Below are 25264 nucleotides of genomic sequence, written 5' to 3' on the forward strand. Positions count from 1 at the left end.
GCTGGCCAGGGGAGGAAGTTTGGCAGAGTCGAAGTGACTTTCCTAGAGTCACAACAGCTAAGTCACAGGACTTTCTGAGGTGTCTAAGAGCCCACAATTTGAATCCAGATCCTCTTAGCTCCAAATTAGCTTTTTCTTTTAAATGTGCATTTTTTTACATCATCAGCATTTCCTATTATAACTACCCCCTTCCCAGAAAACTATTTCCTGTCAAAAAGAAATAAAAAAGATTAAAATCAATAACACACTGAACAATTCTCACCTTATACGCAGTCTCCCACGTCCATGATCTCTCACCTTTTTAGAGTCAGAAAATGTCGGCTGACGATGCTCCTTCCACACATGCTGCTATAGCTGCCATCTGCCAGGTGCTCCGATGAGATAGATTGGAGATGTAAGGGGGAAAGACAGTAGTTTTTTCCTTTTAAAAACATGATTTTATGCTGTTATTTACAATGATGGCGCTTCAGCTTGCCTCAATACCTATCTGTCTCTTGATTAATGGTGTAGAGGAAATACATCCTGGCTCTGCTATTTAATTGCACCTGTGTGCTTCTTTGCAAAGTGAGGGAGCCAGGCTAGCTGGTCCTGACAGCTCCAAAGCCAGGGTCTGGTTTTTGAGTCCATCACTTTCATGCTACAGATGGGGAAGCTGAGGCACGTGACTTTCAGAAAGTCACAGAACGACAAGGTGATAAATCTGGGACTTGAACTGAAGGTTTCTGACATCCCCTTGGGGCTCTGGATCTTGCCCATGTGTCACTGAGGCATTCCTTCAACTCGAAGTTTATCTCGCCTCCGGTTTGATGGAGGCTTTGTCCGTCATCTCAGTAGGGATGGGGGACTGGAGGCATTGGCTCATTGCCCAAGGCAGGGAGGCTGCTGGGATCTGCCTCAGTCCCCCTGAGTCAGCCGTTGCTGCTTGCAAAACCCGTCTCTGTCTGTGCCCCCTGAGGAGTTCAGGCCAACTCTGGGTCGTTCTTAGTCCCAAGAGCACTGGTTAGACGGGGACCCTTCTGGGTCCTTGGTGGTCGGTGCTCCTAGTGCTCAAAGCAGCCTCAATTTCAAGCTGGAAGGTCACTGAGTCCAACTTCCTCATTCGGCAGAAGAGAAAACTGAGCCCTGGGATTAAGGGATATAAGGGGAGGGCTAGAAAGGATCTTAGAGGAGGGAGCCAAGGTGGAGGCCGGTTAAATGATGTGCCCAGTGGCACCAGCCCATCAGCAAGTGTTGGCAGGAGAATCCCACCCTAAGTCTCATTGACCCTGAGCCCGGTGTTTTAGCCAGTCCAACCTAGATTGAACCTCTGGGTTGTCATTTTTGGAAATAATATTTTATTTCCCCCCTAATTACAGGCAAAGAGTTTTCATTTTTGTATGAAATGTTGAATTCCATATTTTCTCTCTCCTATCCCCCTTCCCAACATGACAGGCAGTGGGATATGGGTTAGATATGGACGATCACGTTAAATGTTTCCCCGTTAGTCACATTGGGAAAGAAGAAACAGAACAAAAGGGAAAAGCCATGAAAAACAAGAAACAAAAGCAAATTTGAAAACCGCATGCTCTGCTCTGTGTTCAGCCTCCATAGTTCTTTCTGTGGATATGGATGGCAATATCCTCGTGAATCTTTTGGAAGTGTCTGGGTGGGACTTCCGAATGGCGAGCCAGATCCGGAGGAGAGGAGGGCCGAGCCAATATTGTCTTCAGTTCAATAAGACTCTCCTGTAGTGTTGATAGGATCTGTCCCTGAACAGCCTTGAACTGAGAGGTGATCCCGGCTCTGTACTGGTTTGGGGAGGGCAGGAGCCGTGTAGCTCTTTGGGCCGGGCTGGCCAAGCCTGATATTTCTGGTTCCCGAGTCCTAGAATCAAATATAACGAGCTCTCTTCAGTACTTAAAAAAAGCCTGGCCCTGGCCCACTTTGCTAGCATTATTATTATTATACATGACCCTTCTCCACCACTATGATCTTGTTACCTGGCCTTCTCTCTGTCCCTCACACAAGACACTCCATCTCCCATTCCCAGGCCCGATGCCATCTTTGGCCTTTCCCAGAATGCTCTCCCTTCCCACCGACCCTTAGAATTCTTGATTCCTTCAGTTTTCTGCTCAAGTACCACCTTTCATCTGAGGGCTTTCCTGATTGCCCCAATGGCTGATGCCTTCTCTCCAAATTACCTTATCTTAATGACATATGTGTTCATTTATATTTATATACATATACACAAATATTTATATCAACTATGTGTTATACTATCCATAATATATGAATATACTTTCTATACCATGCTATATGTTATATATAATTATAGGATATATTTGTATACATTATAGTTACATATGTACATGCTCGTCTCCCTTCTTTCCTCTCGAAATAGAAACTCTTTGAAGACATTTTTGTTTTCCTATCCCTGGTTTCTCGCACACTTTCTGGCACGTGGCAGGTGCCTAATAAAAGCTTTATGATTGGCTGATTGACTGAAGACATCTTGTTGAAGAAGATTCCAGAAAATAATAATTTCCATTTCTATGGCATTATACAGTTTGGGGGGGGGGGAAGCAAAAGAAAACAAAGAAAGCCTTTGCTTGCAACTACCCTGTAGTATAGGCATTATACCTATTTCACAGATAGGGAAACTGAGCTCTGAGAGGGCAGGTGACAGCTAATAAATGTCTGAGAGAAGGCATGGTTTAAACCTAGATCTCTTGACTTTAAGTCCAACTCTTTCTCCCGCCACAAATGCTAACCTCGTTGTCAATTTTCCTTACAGGCTAAGGAGGTGGGAAGGAGATTCCCGAAGAGTGAGAGGAAGAAGAGAAAGAGGAAAAGCAGAAGGAGGGGCGGGTTCCTGGCAAGGCTTTCGCTCCCAAATAAGTTTCTGTAAAAGGTTGGTAAGCTAGATGGTTGGGGAAAAAACTGGAGAGGGCTGGTGGTACACGCTGACTTGGCATTATGGAGTGTGAGGTCTTGGATAGAAAGAGAAGCTTGTTGTCCTAGAGGCACACAGGTTACATGTGTACTTTACAGGTCCTTATGGGCCTCAGTTTCCTCATCTGTAAAATGTACTTTACAGGTCCTTATGGGCCTCAGTTTCCTCATCTGTAAAATGATTGGGTTGGACTAGATGGTCTCTGAAGTTCCAGAGGGATAGGGCTGGCCAAGAGTCCTGCAATTCCATTGCTTTAGGGAACTCCAAGAGAGGCATTTCTTTCTACCAATTCAGATCAAGACCTTTTCAATTTTTGGTCCTATTACATTTAGAAGGCAAATGATTTGTCCAGGGTCAAACAACCAGTATGTATCAGAGGGTCAGAATCTGAACCCAGACCTTTCTAGACTTTGAGGTCAGATATATCTACTGTATCATACTTCTTCCTTCAAGGAATCATCCAGTCCTAAATTTTGAGATTCTAATATCATATGAGAATTGTCACATCTCCTGGTGTCGATGGAGAGTTCCTGAATCAGAAGAACAGAAGCTCCCTGAGGGTGGGAATCGGTTTATTTTTGTCTTTGTATTCCCAGCACCTCACATGGTGCCTTGCACACAGTAGGTGCTTAATAAATGCTTATTGAAGTGAACTTGAACTCTTAGCCAGGAAAGCCCTTTAATCTTTGTTGTAATCACCCTGTGCCAACCTCATTGACGTTGCAGATGGAGAAGGAAGAAGAGCCCACAAGGGAGCTGCTCTTGCCCAACTGGCAGGGCAGCGGTTCCCATGGCCTAACCATTGAGCAGACAGATGATGGTGTCTTTGTGCAGCAAGTCATGCAGAATTCCCCTGCGGCACGCACTGGCGTGGTCAAGGAGGGTAAGGGATGGCTGCTCCTGGGAAGGGGGATGGAGCAGGATGAGATGGGGGGGTAGGTGGGTAAGTAGAGAAAGGGAGAGGAGATCTCTAAGTGGGGAATTGCCCCCACCCCCAGCCCCAGCATTCTTGGCCACATTTCTCGTACCTTCTGCTTCAGGGGACCAGATTGTGGGGGCCACCATCTACTTTGACAATCTGCAATCGGGTGAGGTGACACAGCTTCTGAATACCATGGGGCACCACACAGTGGGCCTGAAGCTGCACCGCAAGGGAGACCGCTCCCCGGAGCCCGGTCAGACCTGGTCCCACGACAGCGCCTTCGGACGGTGTTCTGAGGTAGTGCTGGTGAGTATGTGTCCACGCCCTCCCCTCTGAGCTCCCTGGGTGCCAAGGCCCTGCTCCTCTGTCCCCTTCATCTCTCTCTCCTTGTTCTCTTGGACTTCTCCTCTTCTTGACCCTGCCATTCTCATGGAATCACTTATCTGGCCTGTCCTAATCTCAAAGGGTGCCCCCTGAAGCCACAACTCTTATATCCTTTAATCAAATAACAAGTTGACCAATCAACAGACTTTTTAAAAAATCTCCACTATTTTATTTTTTCTAATTAAAAAAAAAAACATTTTAAAGTCCTATCTCCTTCTCCCTTTCCATTCCCACCCTTCCTAAGAGGGTAAGAAATCCGATTTAGGTTATTCATGAATAGTTATATAAGACATTTCCTTATTTTGTACAAGAAGTCTTTAAAAAAAGTTGCTCAAGAAAGTGGGAAAATGGCATGTTTCAGTCTGGATTCAATGGCTACTCGGCGTCAATAGTCCCGTGGGATTGTCTCGGATCACCGTATTGCGGAGAAGAGCTAAGTCATTCACAATTCTTCATCGGACAGTATTGCTGTTGCTGTGTACAGTGTTCTCCTGGTTCTGTTCGCTTCGCTTTGTATCGGTTCACATAAGTCTTTCCAGGTTTTCTGGTCATTTTTAGAGCAAATATTCCATCATGGTCATATGCCCCAACTTGTTTAGTCATTCCCCAATTGAGGGGCATCCCTTTGATTTTCAGTTATTAGCCACCACAAAAAGAGCTGCTCTCCACATTTTTAATGGACTTTTAAAATTTCTTTTTTTAAAATAGCTTTTTATTTTCAGAATACATGCATGGCTTGTGTTTAACATTTACCCTTGTGTTCCAAAATTTTCTCCCTCCCTCCTTCCCACCCCCTTCCCTAGACAGCAAAGAATATTTATAGACATATCCAAAACTCATAGACTTCAGGAGCGACTCATAACCTTGCTGGCTTAAAACCTTGTGCTCCTGTTGATCAGTCGTTAAGGAAGGCCAGCCATTTAGCTGCAGGGTCCAGATTGGCCCTGGGAGTAACTCCCGTGGTCGTCTGCTGTTCCACAGACAGTCTGTCATTCGGGAAGCTGTGGTTTCCTCCATGTGGAGCCCAGCCCCCAGCACATTTTGGGAGATGAGCTTCAAGGGTTACTCAGATCAAGAAGTTCCCTGTGGCCCAGATGGTTGAGCTCACCTGGGTTAATCAGTTGGTCAGTTAGCAAGCATTAATTCACTTTTCCGGGCACATGGATTTTTTCTTTCTTTGTAAGAAAGGCCTCCCTCCAAATCAAAACCCAAACCCCAATGCTTCCCAAATTCCCTGAACAACAACAACAAAACCCTGACATCATAGGACGCGTATTTGAGGCCTTTCCGGCATGGACTTGCTGGAGCTTGGGCCTGTGGGGCACAACCTTTGGGAAACCAGGGCTGTCTCCCAGTCAGACTGAGGCAGTTGGGCTCGGGTAGTTCCCATTCAGAGAGCTAGGAAACGAGCAGCCAACCAGTCCCTCAACAATGTATGGGTCCTTTTGCACTGGCTTTGTGAACAAAAAATTTAGCTATAAAATGAAAAAACCTGCCTTGTCCCCTAGTCCTAACTAAACAAATTTCTCATGGCACTTGGCTGCCATTTTCCTCCAGTTCTCATTTAGTTCCCTCAAATGTCTCAGATCCTGTCAGTATTTGGTCCCTTGACTAGAATTTCCTCTTTTTTTCTTTTTTTGCCAATTGGTGGTGGGTATTGGTCAGATTGCATAAGATATGAGTTTTCTTTTCTCTCAGACACCATCTTTTCCCAACCATCTCTTTTCCTTTGTTTATTTGTTTGTTTGTTTGTTTTTACCAATTTGCTCCCACTCCACAGTAGGGTCTCCCCTGGGCTCCCGGTTTTCTCCATCAGTATGCCCCAGCCTCTGCTCTGTCCCGCGGGGATCTCCCCGTGGGGCTCTGTGGGGCTCCATGGGGTGCCCGCTTCTGGAAGTCAGAAAACCAGATTTTAGCTGACCTCCGGCTGGGACGGTGGTGGACTCAGTCAGGCTCAGCTGCAATCTTTGCTGTGGTGTCTCTTTCTGCAGAGCGGGGATGATGAGGAATACCAGCGGATCTACACCACAAAGATCAAGCCACGGCTGAAGTCGGAGGACGGGCTGGAAGGGGTCGAGCTTGGGGAGACCCAGAGCCGCACCATCACGGTGACCAGAAAGGTCACGGCCTACACGGTGGACGTGACGGGCCGAGAGGGGGCCAGGGAGATCGACATCAACAGCCCCGAATTCAAGATCAAGATTCCAAAGCACGAGCTGACGGAGCTCTCCAAGGTGGACGTGGAAACCGTCCACGGGAAGACGGTCATTCGATTGCCACAAAGCCCCGGGGCCACCGTTCAGACCACAGGCTATAGTGTTGACTTTAAGGCAACTGGACCGGAGCTCCAAGGGCCGGGAGCGGCTGGGGCCGGCCACTCCAAGGTGCAGGTCACCGCGCCGGGGATCCAAGTGGAAGGCCTGGCGGCCGGCGGTGTCGGTAAGGGCCTGAAGGTAGAAGGAAAGCCGGAAGTCTCTGTTCATACCAAAGGCTCTGCTTCTGTTGACTTGGGAAGCAAAGGAGGAGCCGGGGCTGGCTCTGGGATCCGGGTTCCCGGAATCGATGCTTCGGCTTCGCTGGGAGGCGGGACTGTCGACCTCCAGCGCCCATCCATTGATAACATCACCATTCCCATCATGAAGCTACCCAAATTTGGCTTCTCGGGAGCGGGGCCTGAGGTCCAGGGCCCAGAGGTCGGCCTGGGTGTTTGCTCCCCAGGCGTCTCTGTGGGGCCCGGGGGCGCCGGCTCGGGCGTGGCAGTGAGCGGGAGTATCCAGGGGCCGAAGCTGGAAGTCACGGCTCCGTCCGTCCATGTTGAGGGAGTCGAAGGAAAGCTGAAGGGTCCCACGATCACAACCCCGACTTTGGGGGGTGACTTCGGTCCCAAAGGCGCCACACTTCCAGGGGCTGGAGGTTTGGACGTCTCGGTATCCAAGGGGCAGGTCGGTGTCAAAGGCCCTGCTGTGGAACTTGGAGCTCCGGAAATCGACCTTCATGGCGTGAGTGGAAAACTGAAAATGCCCCAGATGAAAGTCCCCAAGTTTTCTGTGTCTGGTTCCAAAGGGGAAGGAGTGGCTGTGGATGTAAAACTGCCCGAGGGAGAAGTGAACCTGCCCACTGTCACTGGCAACGTCAGCCTGCCGGAGGTGGCCGTCGGTGGGCCAGAAGGCAAAATCAAAGACCTTAAAGTCAAGAGCCCAGAGATGATCATTCAGAAACCTAAAATCTCCATGCAGGATGTAGACCTAAGCCTTGGGTCCCCCAAATTGAAAGGGGATATAAAGGTTTCAGGTCCAGGAATACAAGGGGACGTAAAAGGTCCTCAGATAGTCATGAAAGAACCCACAGTGGACATCAAGGCACCCGGCCTGGAGGGATCCCTGACCGGGCCCAAGGTTGGCATCCCATCTGGGAAAACGGGGGCCTGCAAAATCAGTATGACTGACGTTGATTTGAACGTAGCTGCCCCCAAGATAAAGGGTCAGGTGGACCTCCCAAAGATCGAAGGGCAAGTCAAAGGCCCTGAGATGGACATCAAAGGCCCCAAAGTGGAGGTTGCTGCTCCGGATGTGGACGTCCACGGACCCGAGTGGCACCTGAAGATGCCCAAGATGAAGATGCCCAAGTTTAGCGTGCCGGGGATCAAGGGGGAAGGGCCAGAGGTCAAGGGAGACATCAGCGTTTCAGGGCCCAGTATTGACATTGCAGCCCCACAGGTCAACCTCGAAGGCCCAGAGGGAAAACTGAAAGGGCCTGGCATCAAAGCGCCGGAGGTGAATATCAAAACCCCGAAGATCTCCATGCCCGATGTCGATCTCAACCTGAAAGGCACAAAGGTGAAGGGAGAATATGATGTCACGGTTCCAAAGCTGGAAGGGGACCTGAAGGGTCCCAAGGTGGACGTCAGCGCCCCAGATGTGGAGCTTCACGGTCCCGAGTGGAACCTCAAGATGCCCAAGATGAAGATGCCCAAGTTCAGCATGCCGGGGTTCAAGGGCGAGGGCCCGGAGGTGGACGTGAGCCTGCCCAAAGCAGACATCGATGTTTCCGGGCCCAAAGTGGACATTGAAGGTCCAGATGTGAACGTGGAGGTCCCCGAAGGGAAAGTCAAGGGTCCCAAGTTTAAGATGCCTGAGATGAACATCAAGACCCCAAAGATTTCCATGCCAGACTTCCATTTGAAGGGCCCCAAGGTGAAGGGAGAATATGATGTGACCCCTCCCAAAGTAGAAGGTGAAGTCAAAGTCCCAGATGTGGAGCTAAAAGGGGCCAAAATGGACATCAGTGCCCCAGATGTGGAGCTCCATGGGCCCGAGTGGAACCTCAAGATGCCCAAGGTGAAGATGCCCAAGTTCAGCATGCCGGGGTTCAAAGGGGAGGGTCCAGGGGTCGATGTGAGCCTGCCCAAAGCCGAGGTTGATGTTTCTGGGCCCAAGGTGGACAATGATGTTCCAGATGTGAATATTGAAGGGCCAGAAGGGAAAGTCAAAGGTCCTAAATTTAAGATGCCGGAGATGAACATCAAGGCCCCCAAGATTTCTATGCCAGATATGGATTTGCATTTGAAAGGACCCAAAGTGAAGGGGGAATATGATGTTTCAGTTCCCAAACTGGAAGGGGACCTGAAAGGCCCCAAAGTGGACATCAGCGCCCCAGACGTGGACGTCCATGGGCCCGAGTGGAACCTCAAGATGCCCAAGGTGAAGATGCCCAAGTTCAGCATGCCGGGGTTCAAGGGAGAGGGTCCAGACGTGGACGTGAGCCTGCCCAAAGCAGATGTTGACATTTCTGGGCCCAAGGTGGGCATTGATGTTCCAGATGTGGACATTGAAGGGCCAGATGCCAAACTGAAGGGCCCCAAGTTCAAGATGCCCGACATGCACTTCAAGGCCCCCAAGATCTCCATGCCAGATGTTGACCTGCATTTGAAAGGCCCCAAATTGAAGGGGGATGTGGATGTGTCTGTGCCCAAGATCGAAGGTGATGTGAAGGTTCCTGATGTGGACATCAAAGGCCCCAAAGTGGACGTCAGCGCCCCAGATGTGGACGTCCATGGGCCCGAGTGGAACCTGAAGATGCCCAAGATGAAAATGCCCAAGTTCAGCATGCCGGGGTTCAAGGGAGAAGGTCCAGATGTGGATGTGAGCCTGCCCAAAGCAGATGTTGACATTTCAGGGCCCAAGGTGGACATTGATGTTCCAGATGTGAACATAGAAGGCCCAGAAGGGAAACTGAAGGGCCCCAAGTTCAAAATGCCCGACATGCACTTCAAGGCCCCCAAGATATCCATGCCAGATGTTGACCTGCATTTGAGAGGTCCCAAAGTGAAGGGAGACATGGATGTTGATGTGTCTGTGCCCAAGTTAGAAGGTGACGTGAAGGTTCCTGATGTGGACATTAAGGGGCCCAAGTTGGACGTCAGTGCCCCAGATGTGGACGTCCATGGGCCCGAGTGGAACTTGAAGATGCCCAAGATGAAGATGCCCAAGTTCAGCATGCCAGGGTTCAAGGGGGAAGGTCCAGATGTGGACGTGAGCCTGCCCAAAGCAGACGTCGACATCTCAGGCCCCAAGGTGAACATTGATGTTCCAGATGTGAACATAGAAGGCCCAGAAGGGAAACTGAAGGGCCCCAAGTTCAAAATGCCCGACATGCACTTCAAGGCCCCCAAGATCTCCATGCCAGATGTTGACCTGCATTTGAGAGGTCCCAAAGTGAAGGGAGACATGGATGTCGATGTGTCTGTGCCCAAGTTAGAAGGTGACGTGAAGGTTCCTGATGTGGACATTAAGGGGCCCAAGTTGGACGTCAGTGCCCCAGATGTGGACGTCCATGGGCCCGAGTGGAACCTGAAGATGCCCAAGATGAAGATGCCCAAGTTCAGCATGCCAGGGTTCAAGGGGGAAGGTCCAGATGTGGACGTGAGCCTGCCCAAAGCAGACGTCGACATCTCAGGCCCCAAGGTGAACATTGATGTTCCAGATGTGGACATTGAGGGCCCAGAAGGGAAGCTGAAGGGCCCCAAGTTCAAGATGCCCGACATGCACTTCAAGGCCCCGAAGATCTCTATGCCAGATGTTGACCTGAATCTCAAAGGCCCCAAACTCAAAGGGGATGTGGATGTGTCTGTGCCCAAGATTGAAGGTGATGTGAAAGTTCCTGATGTGGACATCAAAGGCCCCAAAGTAGACGTCAGTGCCCCAGATGTGGATGTCCACGGGCCGGAGTGGAACCTCAAGATGCCCAAGATGAAAATGCCCAAGTTCAGCATGCCGGGGTTCAAGGGCGAGGGCCCAGAAGTGGACGTGAGCCTGCCTAAAGCAGATGTTGACATTTCAGGGCCCAAGGTGGACATTAAAGCACCAGATGTGAACATTAAGAAGTGGACGTGAGCCTGCCTAAAGCAGATGTTGACATTTCAGGGCCCAAGGTGGACATTGATGTTCCAGATGTGAATATTGAAGGCCCAGACGGGAAACTGAAGGGCCCCAAGTTCAAAATGCCTGACATGCATTTCAAGGCCCCCAAGATATCCATGCCAGATGTTGACCTGCATTTGAGAGGTCCCAAAGTGAAGGGAGACATGGATGTTGATGTGTCTGTGCCCAAGTTAGAAGGTGACGTGAAGGTTCCTGATGTGAACATCAAGGGCCCCAAAGTGGACGTCAGCGCCCCAGATGTGGACGTCCACGGGCCCGAGTGGAACCTCAAGATGCCCAAGGTGAAGATGCCCAAGTTCAGCATGCCGGGGTTCAAGGGCGAGGGCCCGGAAGTGGACGTGAGCCTGCCCAAAGCAGACGTTGACATTTCAGGACCTAAGGTGGACATTAAAGCACCAGATGTGAACATTGAAGGGCCAGATGCAAAATTCAAAAGTCCCAAATTCAAGCTGCCCGAGATGAACATAAAGCCCCAGAAGATCTCCATGCCAGATGTCGGCTTGCATTTGAAAGGTCCCAAGGTGAAGGGAGACTATGATGTCACAGTTCCAAAGATACAAGGTGACTTGGAGGTGCCAGATGTGGAATTAAAAGGCCCCAAAGTGGACGTCAGTGCCCCAGATGTGGACGTCCATGGGCCAGACTGGCATTTGAAGATGCCCAAGGTGAAGATGCCCAAGTTCAGCATGCCGGGGTTCAAGGGAGAAGGCCCGGAGGTGGACGTGAACCTGCCCAAAGGAGACATCAATATCTCAGGCCCCAAGGTGGACATCGAGGCTCCTGATGTGAATCTAGAGGGCCCTGAGGGGAAGATCAAAGGCCCCAAGTTCAAGATGCCCAGCATGAACATCCAGACGCATAAAATCTCCATGCCTGATGTTGGACTCAATTTGAAATCCCCTAAATTAAAGGGTGACCTGGATGTTTCTCTCCCCAAAGTAGAAGGAGACCTGACAGGACCTAAAGTGGACTTAAAAGCTCCCAAGGTGGATGTGGACATTGGGGATGTTGATCTCGAAGGCCCAGAAGGAAAGATCAAAGGCCCCAAGTTCAAGATGCCCGACATGCACTTCAAGGCCCCCAAGATCTCCATGCCAGATGTGGACTTGCATTTGAAAGGCCCCAAACTGAAGGGGGATGTGGATGTGTCTGTGCCCAAGATCGAAGGTGATGTGAAGGTTCCTGATGTGGATATTAAGGGGCCCAAGTTGGACATCGAGGCCCCAGATGTGGACGTCCATGGGCCCGAGTGGAACCTCAAGATGCCCAAGATGAAGATGCCCAAGTTCAGCATGCCGGGGTTCAAGGGGGAGGGTCCGGATGTGGACGTGAGCCTGCCCAAAGCAGATATTGACATTTCTGGGCCCAAGGTGGACATTGAGGCTCCAGATGTGGACATCGAGGGGCCAGAAGGGAAACTGAAGGGCCCCAAGTTCAAGATGCCCAAACTGAACATCAAAGCTCCGAAAATATCCATGCCTGATGTGGACCTGAATTTAAAAGCCCCCAAATTGAAGGGGGAGATGGATGTGTCTGCTCCCAACCTGGAAGGAGATTTGAAAGGTCCTCAAGTTAATATCAGAGGTCCCAATGTGGACATCGAGGGACCTGATGTCGACCTGGAGTGCCCGGATGCCAAACTGAAGGGCCCCAAGTTTAAGATGCCCGACATGCACTTCAAGGCCCCCAAGATCTCCATGCCCGATGTGGACTTGCATTTGAAAGGCCCCAAATTGAAGGGGGATGTCGATGTGTCTGTGCCCAAGTTGGAGGGAGATCTCAAGGGTCCCAAGGTGGATGTCGAGGTGCCCGATGTGGACTTGGAGTGCCCGGATGCCAAATTGAAGGGCCCCAAGTTCAAGATGCCCGACATGCACTTCAAGGCCCCCAAGATCTCCATGCCAGATGTTGACCTGCATTTGAGAGGTCCCAAAGTGAAGGGAGATATGGACGTGGATGTGTCTGTGCCCAAGATAGAAGGTGATGTGAAGGTTCCTGATGTGGACATTAAGGGGCCCAAGTTGGACGTCAGCGCCCCAGATGTGGACGTCCACGGGCCCGAGTGGAACTTGAAGATGCCCAAGATGAAGATGCCCAAGTTCAGCATGCCGGGGTTCAAGGGAGAGGGTCCAGAAGTGGACATGAGCCTGCCCAAAGCAGATGTTGACATTTCTGGGCCCAAGGTGGACATTAAAGCACCAGATGTGAACATTGAAGGGCCAGAAGGGAAGCTGAAAGGCCCCAAGTTCAAAATGCCCGACATGCACTTCAAGGCCCCCAAGATCTCCATGCCCGATGTGGACTTGCATTTGAAAGGCCCCAAATTGAAGGGGGATGTCGATGTGTCTGTGCCCAAGTTGGAGGGAGATCTCAAGGGCCCCAAGGTGGATGTCGAGGGGCCTGATGTGGACTTGGAGTGCCCGGATGCCAAACTGAAGGGCCCCAAGTTCAAGATGCCTGACATGCACTTCAAGGCCCCCAAGATCTCCATGCCAGATGTTGACCTGCATTTGAGAGGTCCCAAAGTGAAGGGAGACATGGATGTCGATGTGTCTGTGCCCAAGTTAGAAGGTGACGTGAAGGTTCCTGATGTGGACATTAAGGGGCCCAAGTTGGACGTCAGCGCCCCAGATGTGGACGTCCACGGGCCCGAGTGGAACTTGAAGATGCCCAAGATGAAGATGCCCAAGTTCAGCATGCCGGGGTTCAAGGGAGAGGGTCCAGACATGGACGTGAGCCTGCCCAAAGCAGACGTTGACATTTCTGGGCCCAAGGTGGACATTGATGTTCCAGATGTGGACTTAGAGTGCCCAGATGCCAAACTGAAGGGCCCCAAGTTCAAGATGCCCGACATGCACTTCAAGGCCCCTAAGATCTCCATGCCCGATGTGGACTTGCATTTGAAAGGCCCCAAATTGAAGGGGGATGTCGATGTGTCTGTGCCCAAATTGGAGGGAGATCTCAAGGGCCCCAAGGTGGATGTCGAGGTACCCGATGTGGACTTGGAGTGCCCGGATGCCAAACTGAAGGGCCCCAAGTTCAAGATGCCCGACATGCACTTCAAGGCCCCCAAGATCTCCATGCCAGATGTGGATTTCAACTTGAAGGGCCCTAAGATCAAAGGAGATGTGGATGTCTCTGCTCCCAAAATAGAAGGCCCAGAATTGGATGTTAAAGGGCCCAAATTGGATGTTGATATGCCAGATGTGAATATCGAAGGACCTGAAGGCAAGTGGAAAAGTCCAAAATTTAAGATGCCCGACATGCACTTCAAGGCCCCCAAGATCTCCATGCCAGATGTGGACTTGCATTTGAAAGGTCCCAAAATGAAGGGAGATATGGATGTGGATGTGTCTGTGCCCAAGATAGAAGGTGAAGTGAAGGTTCCAGATGTTGACCTCAAGGGCCCCAAAGTGGACGTCAGCGTCCCAGATGTGGACGTCCATGGGCCCGAGTGGAATCTAAAGATGCCCAAGATGAAGATGCCCAAGTTCAGCATGCCAGGGTTCAAGGGGGAGGGCCCGGAGGTGGATGTGAGCCTGCCCAAAGCAGACGTCGACATCTCAGGCCCCAAGGTGGACATTGATGTTCCAGATGTAAACCTAGAGGGCCCCGAGGGGAAGATCAAAGGCCCCAAGTTCAAAATGCCCGAGATGAACATCAAGGCCCCCAAGATCTCCATGCCTGATTTTGACTTGCATCTGAAAGGCCCCAAAGTGAAGGGAGATGTGGATGTGTCTGTTCCTAAAATAGAAGGTGAAGTGAAAGTTCCAGATGTGGACATCAAAGGCCCCAAGGTGGACGTCAGTGCCCCAGATGTGGATGTCCACGGACCAGACTGGCATTTGAAAATGCCCAAGATGAAGATGCCCAAGTTCAGCATGCCGGGGTTCAAGGGGGAGGGTCCCGATGTGGACGTGAGCCTGCCCAAAGCAGACATCGACATCTCAGGCCCCAAGGTGGACATTGATGTTCCAGATGTGGACATTGAAGGGCCAGAAGGGAAAGTGAAGGGCCCCAAGTTCAAGATGCCCGACATGCACTTCAAGGCTCCAAAGGTTTCCATGCCAGACATTGATTTACACTTGAAAGCTCCTAAGTTAAAGGGAGATGTTGATGTGTCTCTTCCAAAGGTGGAAGGAAATTTGAAAGGACCAGAGTTTGATATCAAAGGCCCTAAATTGGATGTAGAAGCTCCAGATGTTGATATCCATGGGCCAGAAGGGAAACTGAAGATGCCTAAATTAAAGATGCCCAAGTTCAGCATGCCAGGGTTCAAGGGGGAGGGCCCAGAGGTGGACGTGAACCTGCCCAAAGCAGACATCGACATCTCAGGCCCCAAGGTGGACATCGATGTTCCAGATGTGAGCCTTGAGGGCCCTGATGGGAAGATCAAGGGTCCCAAGTTTAAAATGCCCGAAATGCACATCAAAGCTCCAAAGATTTCTATGCCCGACGTGGACCTGAACCTGAAGGGGCCAAAGCTGAAGGGAGATGTGGATGTGTCCCTTCCCAAGGTGGAAGGAGATCTGAAAGGCCCCGAGCTCGACATCAAGGGTCCCAAAGTGGACGTCAGTGTCCCAGATGTGGATGTCCATGGGCCAGACTGGCATTTGAAGATGCCCAAGGTGAAGATGCCCAAGTTCAGCATGCCGGGGTTCAAGGGAGAGGGCCCGGAGGTGGACGTGAACCTGCCCAAAGCAGACATCGACATCTCAGGCCCCAAGGTGGACATCGAGGCTCCTGATGTGAATATCGAAGGGCCAGAAGGGAAGTGGAAAAGTCCCAAGTTTAAGATGCCTGACCTACCTTTTAAAACTCCAAAGATCTCAATGCCAGAAATTGACCTGAATCTGAAGGGTCCCAAAGTAAAAGGAGACATGGACGTTTCAGTCCCTAAGTTGGAAGGGGACATCAAAGGCCCTGAACTTGACATCAAGGGTCCCAAAGTGGATGTCAGCGCCCCAGATGTGGATGTCCATGGGCCAGATTGGAACCTGAAGATGCCCAAGATGAAGATGCCCAAGTTCAGCATGCCAGGGTTCAAGGGCGAGGGCCCGGAGGTGGACGTGAGCCTGCCCAAAGCAGACATCGACATCTCAGGCCCCAAGGTGGACATTGAGGCCCCTGACCTAAGTATCGAAGGTCCCGAAGGGAAACTGAAGGGCCCCAAATTCAAGATGCCCGAGATGAACATCAAGGCCCCCAAGATCTCCATGCCCGATTTTGACTTGCATCTGAAAGGCCCCAAAGTGAAGGGAGACGTGGATGTGTCCCTTCCCAAGGTGGAAGGGGACCTGAAAGGCCCCGAGCTCGACATCAAGGGCCCCAAAGTGGACGTCAGTGCCCCAGATGTGGATGTCCACGGGCCAGACTGGAACCTGAAAATGCCCAAGGTGAAGATGCCCAAGTTCAGCATGCCAGGGTTCAAGGGAGAGGGCCCAGAGGTAGACGTGAACCTGCCCAAAGCAGACATTGACATCTCAGGCCCCAAGGTGGACATCGAGGCCCCTGACCTAAGTATCGAAGGTCCCGAAGGGAAACTGAAGGGCTCCAAATTCAAGATGCCCGAGATGAACATCAAGGCCCCCAAGATCTCCATGCCCGATTTTGACTTGCATCTGAAAGGTCCCAAGGTGAAGGGAGACGTGGATGTGTCTGTGCCCAAGATAGAAGGTGAAGTGAAAGTTCCAGATGTGGACATCAAAGGGCCCAAAGTGGACATTGAAGCTCCAGATGTGGACGTCCATGGCCCAGAGTGGAATCTAAAGATGCCCAAGATGAAGATGCCCAAGTTCAGCATGCCAGGGTTCAAGGGGGAGGGCCCGGAGGTGGACGTGAGCCTGCCCAAAGCAGACGTCGACATCTCAGGCCCCAAATTGGACATTGAGGCCCCTGACATTAACATTGAGGGTCCAGATGCAAAAGTGAAAGGCCCCAAATTTAAAATGCCCGAGATGAATATTAAGGCTCCGAAGATCTCAATGCCAGACTTGGATCTCAATCTCAAGGGTCCAAAAATAAAAGGCGATGTCGATGTGACCCTTCCAAAAGTAGAGGGTGACTTGAAAGGGCCATCTCTTGACCTCAAAGGCCCCAAGCTGGACATCGATGCCCCAGATATTGACATCCATGGCAAAAGCCCCAAACTCAAAATGCCCGACATGCATGTCAACATGCCCAAGATTTCCATGCCAGAGATCGATCTGAATTTGAAAGGCTCCAAAATCAAGGGAGATGTTGATGTTTCTGCCCCCAAATTAGAAGGTGACATCAAAGGCCCCAAGGTGGACATAAAGGGCCCAGAGCTTGACATCGCAGCCCCTAAAGTCAACATTGAGGGCAAGACTAAGAAATCCCGTTTCAAGCTTCCCAAGTTTCACTTCTCAGGCCCCAAAGTGCAAACCCCAGAGGTGGATGCCAAACTCAAAAAGCCCGAGGTCGACATTACGGGCCCCAAGGTGGATATCAATGCCCCCGATGTGGAGGTGCAGGGCAAAGCAAAAGGCCCGAAGTTCAAAATGCCCTTCCTGAGCATTTCCTCGCCCAAGGTCTCTATGCCTGATGTAGAATTAAACCTGAAAAGCCCCAAAGTGAAGGGAGACCTGGATGTAGCAGGCCCAACCTTGGAAGGCGATCTGAAAGGTCCTAAAATAGATCTCAAGGCACCAGACGTTCATCTTGAAGCACCTGATGTGGACGTCCACGGGCCAGACTTTAATGTGAAGGTGCCCAAGATGAAGATGCCCAAGTTCAGCATGCCAGGGTTCAAGGGAGAGGGCCCGGAGGTTGACGTGAGCCTGCCCAAAGCAGACATCGACATCTCAGGCCCCAAGGTGGACATCGAGGTTCCTGATGTGAATATTGAAGGGCCAGAAGGGAAGATCAAAGGCCCCAAGTTCAAGATGCCCGAGATGAACATCAAGGCCCCCAAGATCTCCATGCCCGACTTTGACTTACATCTGAAAGGCCCCAAAGTGAAGGGAGACGTGGATGTTTCCCTGCCCAAAGTGGAAGGTGACCTAAAGGGCCCTGAGATAGATATCAAAGGCCCCAAAGTGGACGTCGATGTTCCAGATGTGGACATTGAGGGCCCAGAAGGGAAACTGAAGGGCCCCAAGTTCAAGATGCCCGACATGCACATCAAGGCCCCCAAGATCTCCATGCCCGATTTTGATCTGAACCTGAAGGGGCCAAAGTTGAAGGGAGACGTGGATGTGTCCCTTCCCAAGGTGGAAGGGGACCTGAAAGGCCCCAAGCTCGACATCAAGGGCCCCAAAGTGGACATCAGTGCCCCAGATGTGGACGTCCACGGGCCAGACTGGAACCTGAAGATGCCCAAGGTGAAGATGCCCAAGTTCAGCATGCCGGGGTTCAAGGGTGAGGGCCCAGAGATGGACATGAACCTGCCCAAAGCAGACATTGACATCTCAGGCCCCAAGGTGGACATCGAGGCCCCTGACCTAAGTATCGAAGGTCCTGAAGGGAAACTGAAGGGCCCCAAATTCAAGATGCCCGAGATGAACATCAAGGCCCCCAAGATCTCCATGCCCGATTTTGACTTGCATCTGAAAGGCCCCAAAGTGAAGGGAGACATGGATGTGTCTGTGCCCAAGATAGAAGGTGAAGTGAAAGTTCCAGATGTGGACATCAAAGGCCCCAAAGTGGACATTGAGGCTCCAGATGTGGACGTCCATGGCCCAGACTGGAACCTGAAAATGCCCAAGATGAAGCTCCCCAAGTTCAGCATGCCGGGGTTCAAGGGCGAGGGCCCAGAGGTGGACGTGAGCCTGCCCAAAGCAGACATCGATATCTCTGGACCTAAAGTGGACATTGAGGCCCCTAACTTGGAAATTGAAGGTCCAGATGGGAAAATAAAAGGGCCCAAGTTTAAAATGCCTGACATGCACATCAAGGCCCCCAAGATCTCTATGCCTGACATTGACTTGAACCTGAAGGGCCCCAAGATGAAGGGAGACATTGATGTGTCTCTTCCCAAAGTGGAAGGTGATCTGAAAGGGCCTCAAGTGGATATCAAAGGCCCCAAATTGGACATAGATACACCTGACCTTGACATTCACGGCCCAGAAGGAAAGCTGAAGGGCCCCAAATTCAAAATGCCTGACCTGCATCTCAAGGCCCCCAAAATCTCTATGCCTGATGTGGACCTGAACCTGAAGGGCCCCAAGCTCCAGGGGGATGTGGATGTGTCCCTTCCCAAGGTAGAGGGGGATCTGAAAGGCCCTGATCTTGACATCAAGGGCCCCAAAGTGGACGTCAGCGCCCCAGATGTGGACGTCCATGGGCCAGACTGGAACCTGAAAATGCCCAAGATAAAGATGCCCAAGTTCAGCATGCCGGGATTCAAGGGAGAGGGCCCGGAGGTTGACGTGAGCCTGCCCAAAGCAGACATCGACATCTCAGGCCCCAAGGTGGACATCGAGGCTCCTGATGTGAATATTGAAGGGCCAGAAGGGAAGATCAAAGGCCCCAAGTTCAAGATGCCTGAGATGAACATCAAGGCCCCCAAGATCTCCATGCCCGACTTTGACTTACATCTGAAAGGCCCCAAAGTGAAAGGAGATGTGGATGTTTCCCTGCCCAAAGTGGAAGGTGACCTAAAGGGCCCTGAGGTAGATATCAAAGGCCCCAAAGTGGACATCGATGCCCCAGACGTGGACATCCATGGGCCAGATTGGAACCTGAAAATGCCCAAAGTGAAGATGCCCAAGTTCAACATGCCAGGGTTCAAGGGGGAAGGTCCCGATGTGGACGTGAACCTGCCCAAAGCAGACGTCGACATCTCAGGCCCCAAGGTGGACATTGATGTTCCAGATGTGGACATTGAGGGTCCAGAAGGGAAACTGAAGGGCCCCAAGTTCAAGATGCCCGACATGCACATCAAGGCCCCCAAGATCTCCATGCCCAATATTGATCTGAACCTGAAGGGGCCAAAACTGAAGGGAGATGTGGATGTGTCCCTTCCCAAGGTGGAAGGGGACCTGAAAGGCCCCGAGCTTGACATCAAGGGCCCCAAAGTGGACATTGATGTTCCAGATGTGAATATTGAAGGCCCAGAAGGAAAACTGAAGGGCCCCAAGTTCAAGATGCCCGACATGCATATCAAGGCCCCCAAGATCTCCATGCCTGACTTTGACTTGAACCTGAAAGGCCCTAAGCTGAAGGGAGATGTGGATGTTTCTCTTCCCAAGATGGAGGGAGATCTCAAGGGGCCTCAAGTGGATCTCAAAGGTCCTGAGCTGGGCTTTGAGGGTCCTGAAGGGAAACTGAAAGGTCCTAAATTCCACATGCCTGATGTACATTTCAAGACCCCCCAGATTTCCATGAATGAAATTGACTTGAACCTGAAGGGCCCCAAGATGAAGGGAGACATTGATGTGTCTCTTCCCAAAGTGGAAGGTGATCTGAAAGGGCCTCAAGTGGATATCAAAGGCCCCAAATTGGACATAGATACACCTGACCTTGACATTCACGGCCCAGAAGGAAAGCTGAAGGGCCCCAAATTCAAAATGCCTGACCTGCATCTCAAGGCCCCCAAAATCTCTATGCCTGATGTGGACCTGAACCTGAAGGGCCCCAAGCTCCAGGGGGATGTGGATGTGTCCCTTCCCAAGGTAGAGGGGGATCTGAAAGGCCCTGATCTTGACATCAAGGGCCCCAAAGTGGACGTCAGCGCCCCAGATGTGGACGTCCACGGGCCAGACTGGAACCTGAAAATGCCCAAAGTGAAGATGCCCAAGTTCAGCATGCCAGGGTTCAAGGGAGAGGGCCCGGAGGTTGACGTGAGCCTGCCCAAAGCAGACATCGACATCTCAGGCCCCAAGGTGGACATCGAGGCTCCTGATGTGAATATTGAAGGGCCAGAAGGGAAGATCAAAGGCCCCAAGTTCAAGATGCCTGAGATGAACATCAAGGCCCCCAAGATCTCCATGCCCGACTTTGACTTACATCTGAAAGGCCCCAAAGTGAAGGGAGACGTGGATGTTTCCCTGCCCAAAGTGGAAGGTGACCTAAAGGGCCCTGAGATAGATATCAAAGGCCCCAAAGTGGACGTCGATGTTCCAGATGTGGACATTGAGGGCCCAGAAGGGAAACTGAAGGGCCCCAAGTTCAAGATGCCCGACATGCACATCAAGGCCCCCAAGATCTCCATGCCCGATTTTGATCTGAACCTGAAGGGGCCAAAGCTGAAGGGAGACGTGGATGTGTCCCTTCCCAAGGTGGAAGGGGACCTGAAAGGCCCCGAGCTCGACATCAAGGGCCCCAAAGTGGACGTCAGTGCCCCAGATGTGGACGTCCACGGGCCAGACTGGAACCTGAAGATGCCCAAGGTGAAGATGCCCAAGTTCAGCATGCCGGGGTTCAAGGGTGAGGGCCCGGAGGTGGACGTGAGCCTGCCCAAAGCAGACATCGACATTTCAGACCCCAAGGTGGACATTGAGGCCCCTGACCTAAGTATCGAAGGTCCCGAAGGGAAACTGAAGGGCCCCAAATTCAAGATGCCCGAGATGAACATCAAGGCCCCCAAGATCTCCATGCCTGATATTGACTTGAATTTGAAAGGGCCCAAAGTGAAGGGAGATTTTGATGTGTCCATCCCTAAAGTTGAAGGTAATCTGAAGGGTCCCGAAGTTGGCTTCCAGGGTCCCAGTTTGGATCTCCATGGCCCAGATGCCAAATTAAGTGGTCCAAACTTGAAAATGCCATCACTAGACATTTCTGGGCCCAAAGTATCTGCTCCCGATGTCGACTTACATCTCAAGTCCCCCAAGTTTGGCGTTTCTGGTCCCAAGATAGAAGGTGGCGAATTCGACCTGAAGGGCCCCAAGGTGGATTTGCAAGCACCCAGTTTGGATATTGAGGGCCCAGATCTGAACGTTGAGGGGCCGGATGTGAAAATCCCAAAATTTAAGAAACCTAAATTTGGCTTTGGGGCTAAAAGCCCAAAGGCTGACATCAAATCCCCTTCATTAGACGTCAGCGTTCCAGAAGCAGAGCTGAATGTCGAAACTCCAGATGTCAACGTTAGTGGGAAGGGCAAGAAAATGAAGTTTAAAATGCCCAAGATCCATATGAGTGGCCCTAAGATCAAGGCCAAAAAACAGGGAATTGATCTGAACGCCCCCGAGGGTGAAATCGATGCCAGTCTCAAAACTCCAGACTTGGATGTCAATGTGGCAGCCCCAGATGCTTCTCTGAAAGTGGACGTGAAATCTCCCAAAACCAAGAAGCCGATGTTTGGAAAAATGTACTTCCCTGACGTGGAATTTGATATCAAATCTCCCAAATTCAAAGCAGAGGCCCCCCTTCCCAGCCCCAAACTGGAAGGGGAAATCCAAACACCTGGCTTGGAAATTTCATCTCCAGGAATCAAAGCTGGGCTCAAGGGGCCCGGGCTGGAGGTCGGGTCCGTTGGCCTCAGCGGGAGCCTCCCCAGTGGCACCGTGGAAGGGCCTGACGTCCATCTGAAGGCGCCCAAGTTCAAAGGCCCAGGCGGGAGTGTCGATTTCTCGGGGCCAAAGCTCGAGGGAGACCTGAAACTGCCCGGTGTTCAAGGCAACCTGGACGCCTCTGACATCAACATCGAAGTCCCCGGTGCTAAAATCAAAGCCCCCTCCTTTGGCATCTCATCTCCTCAAGTGTCTGTCCCTGATGTAAACGTCAACTTGAAAGGACCAAAGATAAAGGGTGATGTCCCCAAAGTGGATCTGGAAGGACCGGACATCGATCTGAAGGGTCCAGATGCAAAAATCCAGTTCCCCAAGTTCTCCTTGCCCAAGATCGGAGTCCCCGGAGTGAAGGTGGAGGGCGGAGGAGCCGATTTTCACGGCCAGCTTCCCTCTCTCGAGGGAGGAGTGAGTGCCCCTAACCTCAAGCTCGAGGGGCCAGATGTGACTCTGAAGGGGGGCCTGCCGTCCGTGAACCTCTCTGGGCCGGACCTTGACTTAAATTTGAAAGGACCAAAGCTGAAGGGCGATCTGGATGTTTCCGGAGGTGTCGCGGGTCCCAAGCTAAGTGTGGACACCCCGGGCCTTGACCTCAAAGGAGCTGGCGGGAAACTTTCGGCAGAGGGAGGAGTGAAAGTCCCTGGCATCAACCTCAATTTAGACGCCCCCAAAATGCACGTCGGCGTGCCGGATGTGAGTCTGAAGGGAGATTTGGATGTGGCCGGTGACATCAAGGGCCCCAGAGTGTCGGTGGAGGCCCCGGCTGTCGGTTTGGAGGCACCCGGAGGGGCCATCAAGCTCCCCCAGATGAAGCTGCCCCATTTTGGCATCTCCTCCCCGGGGGCTCATTTGGACCTTAATGCCACAGGGCCGGAGCTTAAGGGCTCTGGGCCGGATGTGCACCTCAGAGGTGTGGACCTGAAAGGGCCCCAGATCTCGTCCGAGGTGGATTTTAACTTGGAAGGACCAAAAATAAAAGGGGGCTTTGGGGCCAGCGGGGACATCAAGGGTCCTGCCGTGGCAGGGAGTCTTGGCGGCGTCAACATCAGAGGCTTGGAAGGGGGTATCCAGTTGCCCAGGTGTGAAGGCGAGCTGCCGGATGTGAACGTCAAACTCCCGACGGGGAAGCTCTCGGGTCCGGGCGTCGGCCTCCACGGAGCGGCTCCCGACGTGAGCCTCCAGGGTCCCGCGTTCAAGCTCTCATCGCCCGAGATCTCGGCAGCAGACTTGGGGGGCATCGGCTTGAAGGGACCGAAGATCCAAGGCGGGGTGGATGTCTCCGGGGGTGTCCGGGCTCCGGATTTCAGCGTCGGGGGCGGGCACGTGAACATCAAAGGCATGGGTGGAGAGTGGAAAGGACCCCAGGTCTCTTCTGCTCTCGAGCTGGCTGGGGGGATCCATGTTTCAGGACCAAAGGTAGAAGGAGGCATTAAGGAAGGCCAGGGGGGGCTGCAGGGCGTTCACTTGGAAGGTGGCTCTGGAAGGGTAACATTCCCCAAGATGAAGATCCCCAAGTTTACCTCCTCAGAACGGGAGCTGGTGGGCAGAGAAGTCGGGGTGGATGTGAACTTCCCTCGAGTGGAAGGCAGTGTCCAGGCCGGAGCTGGGGAAGGGGAGTGGGATGAGGCAGACATTAAACTCAAAAAGTCCAAAATCAAGATGCCCAAATTTACCTTTTCCAAAGCCAAAGGCAAGGGGAGTGCCACGAGTTCCCCCGAGGTCTCCATCTCCGGCTCCAAGGGAGACCTCAAGAGCTCTAAGGCCAGCCTGGGCTCCCTGGACGGGGAGGCCGAGGCAGAGGCATCTTCCCCCAAAGGCAAATTCTCCTTTTTTAAGAGCAAAAAGCCCCGCCACCGGTCGAGCTCCTTCAGTGATGAGAGAGAGCATTCTGCCCCGGTCACTCCTACGGGCACGCTCGAATTTGGAAGTGGGGAAGTGTCCATCGAGGGTGGGAAGGTCAAAGGAAAGCATGGCAAACTCAAGTTTGGCACCTTTGGTGGGCTGGGGTCAAAGAGTAAAGGTCACTATGAGGTCACCGGGAGCGATGAGGAGACAGGAAAGCTCCAGGGAAGCGGGGTGTCCCTGGCCTCCAAGAAGTCCAGGCTGTCTTCGTCATCGAGCAATGACAGCGGGTCGAAGGTGGGCACCCAGCTGCCGGAGATGGAGCTGACGGTTTCTAAAAAGTGAGAAGGGAAGCCCTTTGTATGTGTTCACGTGTATATATATATATAAATATATATTGACGGTAGATAGGCTTCTGTGTGTTTGTATATAAACTTCCAAACATTGATTCGAGGTCAAAATCAGCAATAAAAATGGAGGTCGGGCCGACCCGGGGCCGATCCGGGGCCGATCCGGGGCCGATCCGGGTTCGGGGCGGAGAGTCGGGGCTGCGCTGGTAACAACCGCAGTAGCTGGATTGCTGTCGTCGGGGTCTTTTCCAGGCCGGCCTTTCTGCCAAATAAGCCTTCTTTGCCTTCCTAAGTTCAGTTTGCTCATTAAATGCTGAGAGCATCTGTTTACTAAGCAAGCCTTGTGTTTATTATTTTCATTTTTACAGAATCTTTTCAGTGTTGGGGTCGTAGAAATCTGACGTCCATTCGATGCCTTTTTTTTTGGGGGGGGGATAGGCTTTTATTTGCAAGGGATGGGAGGGGGTGGGAGAGGGTGGGGCAAGACTTCTATTTTGGCCTCCAAGGATGGCTGATATTCCAAAATTGTCCTGTCTATCAGACATACACCAGGATGGCAGAGAGAAGTTTTTCCCAGGAAAATTGGTTCTGTTTTGGTTTTTTGGGTGGGGAGGTGGCGATGGTGCCTTTTAGCACGTCCGTTCTCCCCCCGGCTGGTAGTTGTGACCAGTTTTGGGCGCTCCTGGTGAGAGGGGGCTAGACTGCTTCTCAGCTGTTAGTGACTGACCCACTTGTCTGGGGTTTACATACTTTGTACTATATGAGTTGTTTTTACCAGCGACTGCCACTTTTCCGATATTTGTCATGGATGCTTTTTAACCAATGTTACCTGATTAAGAATCCAGCACTTTAATGCCAAATTAATTTCGAATGTAAGAAAATTCATGCTGTAAAATGCAAATAAAGCCGCTAACAAGTAATCTGGA

The 25264-nt window shown here is 51.8% G+C and overlaps 1 protein-coding gene across 6 annotated transcripts; it reads left to right on the top strand.

Annotated features, from left to right (window-relative positions):
- The first annotated feature begins 2744 nt into the window (after window positions 1–2744).
- AHNAK (AHNAK nucleoprotein) lies at window positions 2745–25264 on the top strand. Of its 6 annotated transcripts, none has more exons than XM_031943382.1 (7): window positions 2746–2890; window positions 3659–3815; window positions 3973–4160; window positions 6230–10585; window positions 10669–15417; window positions 17527–19572; window positions 19795–25264. In XM_031943382.1, exons 2-7 carry the CDS (start codon window positions 3659–3661, stop codon window positions 24331–24333), a joined length of 16035 nt encoding a protein of 5344 aa, XP_031799242.1. In that variant the 5' UTR covers window positions 2746–2890; the 3' UTR covers window positions 24334–25264. The 6 variants fall into 6 exon arrangements, with proteins under 6 accessions (XP_031799246.1, XP_031799244.1, XP_031799245.1 ...); XM_031943383.1 differs by having other exon boundaries at window positions 10669–11733; window positions 12541–15417; window positions 17527–25264; XM_031943386.1 differs by having other exon boundaries at window positions 2745–2890; window positions 10669–16848; window positions 17047–25264.

Source organism: Sarcophilus harrisii, chromosome 6 (genome assembly GCF_902635505.1).
Source record: "Sarcophilus harrisii chromosome 6, mSarHar1.11, whole genome shotgun sequence".
NCBI lineage: Eukaryota > Metazoa > Chordata > Mammalia > Dasyuromorphia > Dasyuridae > Sarcophilus > Sarcophilus harrisii.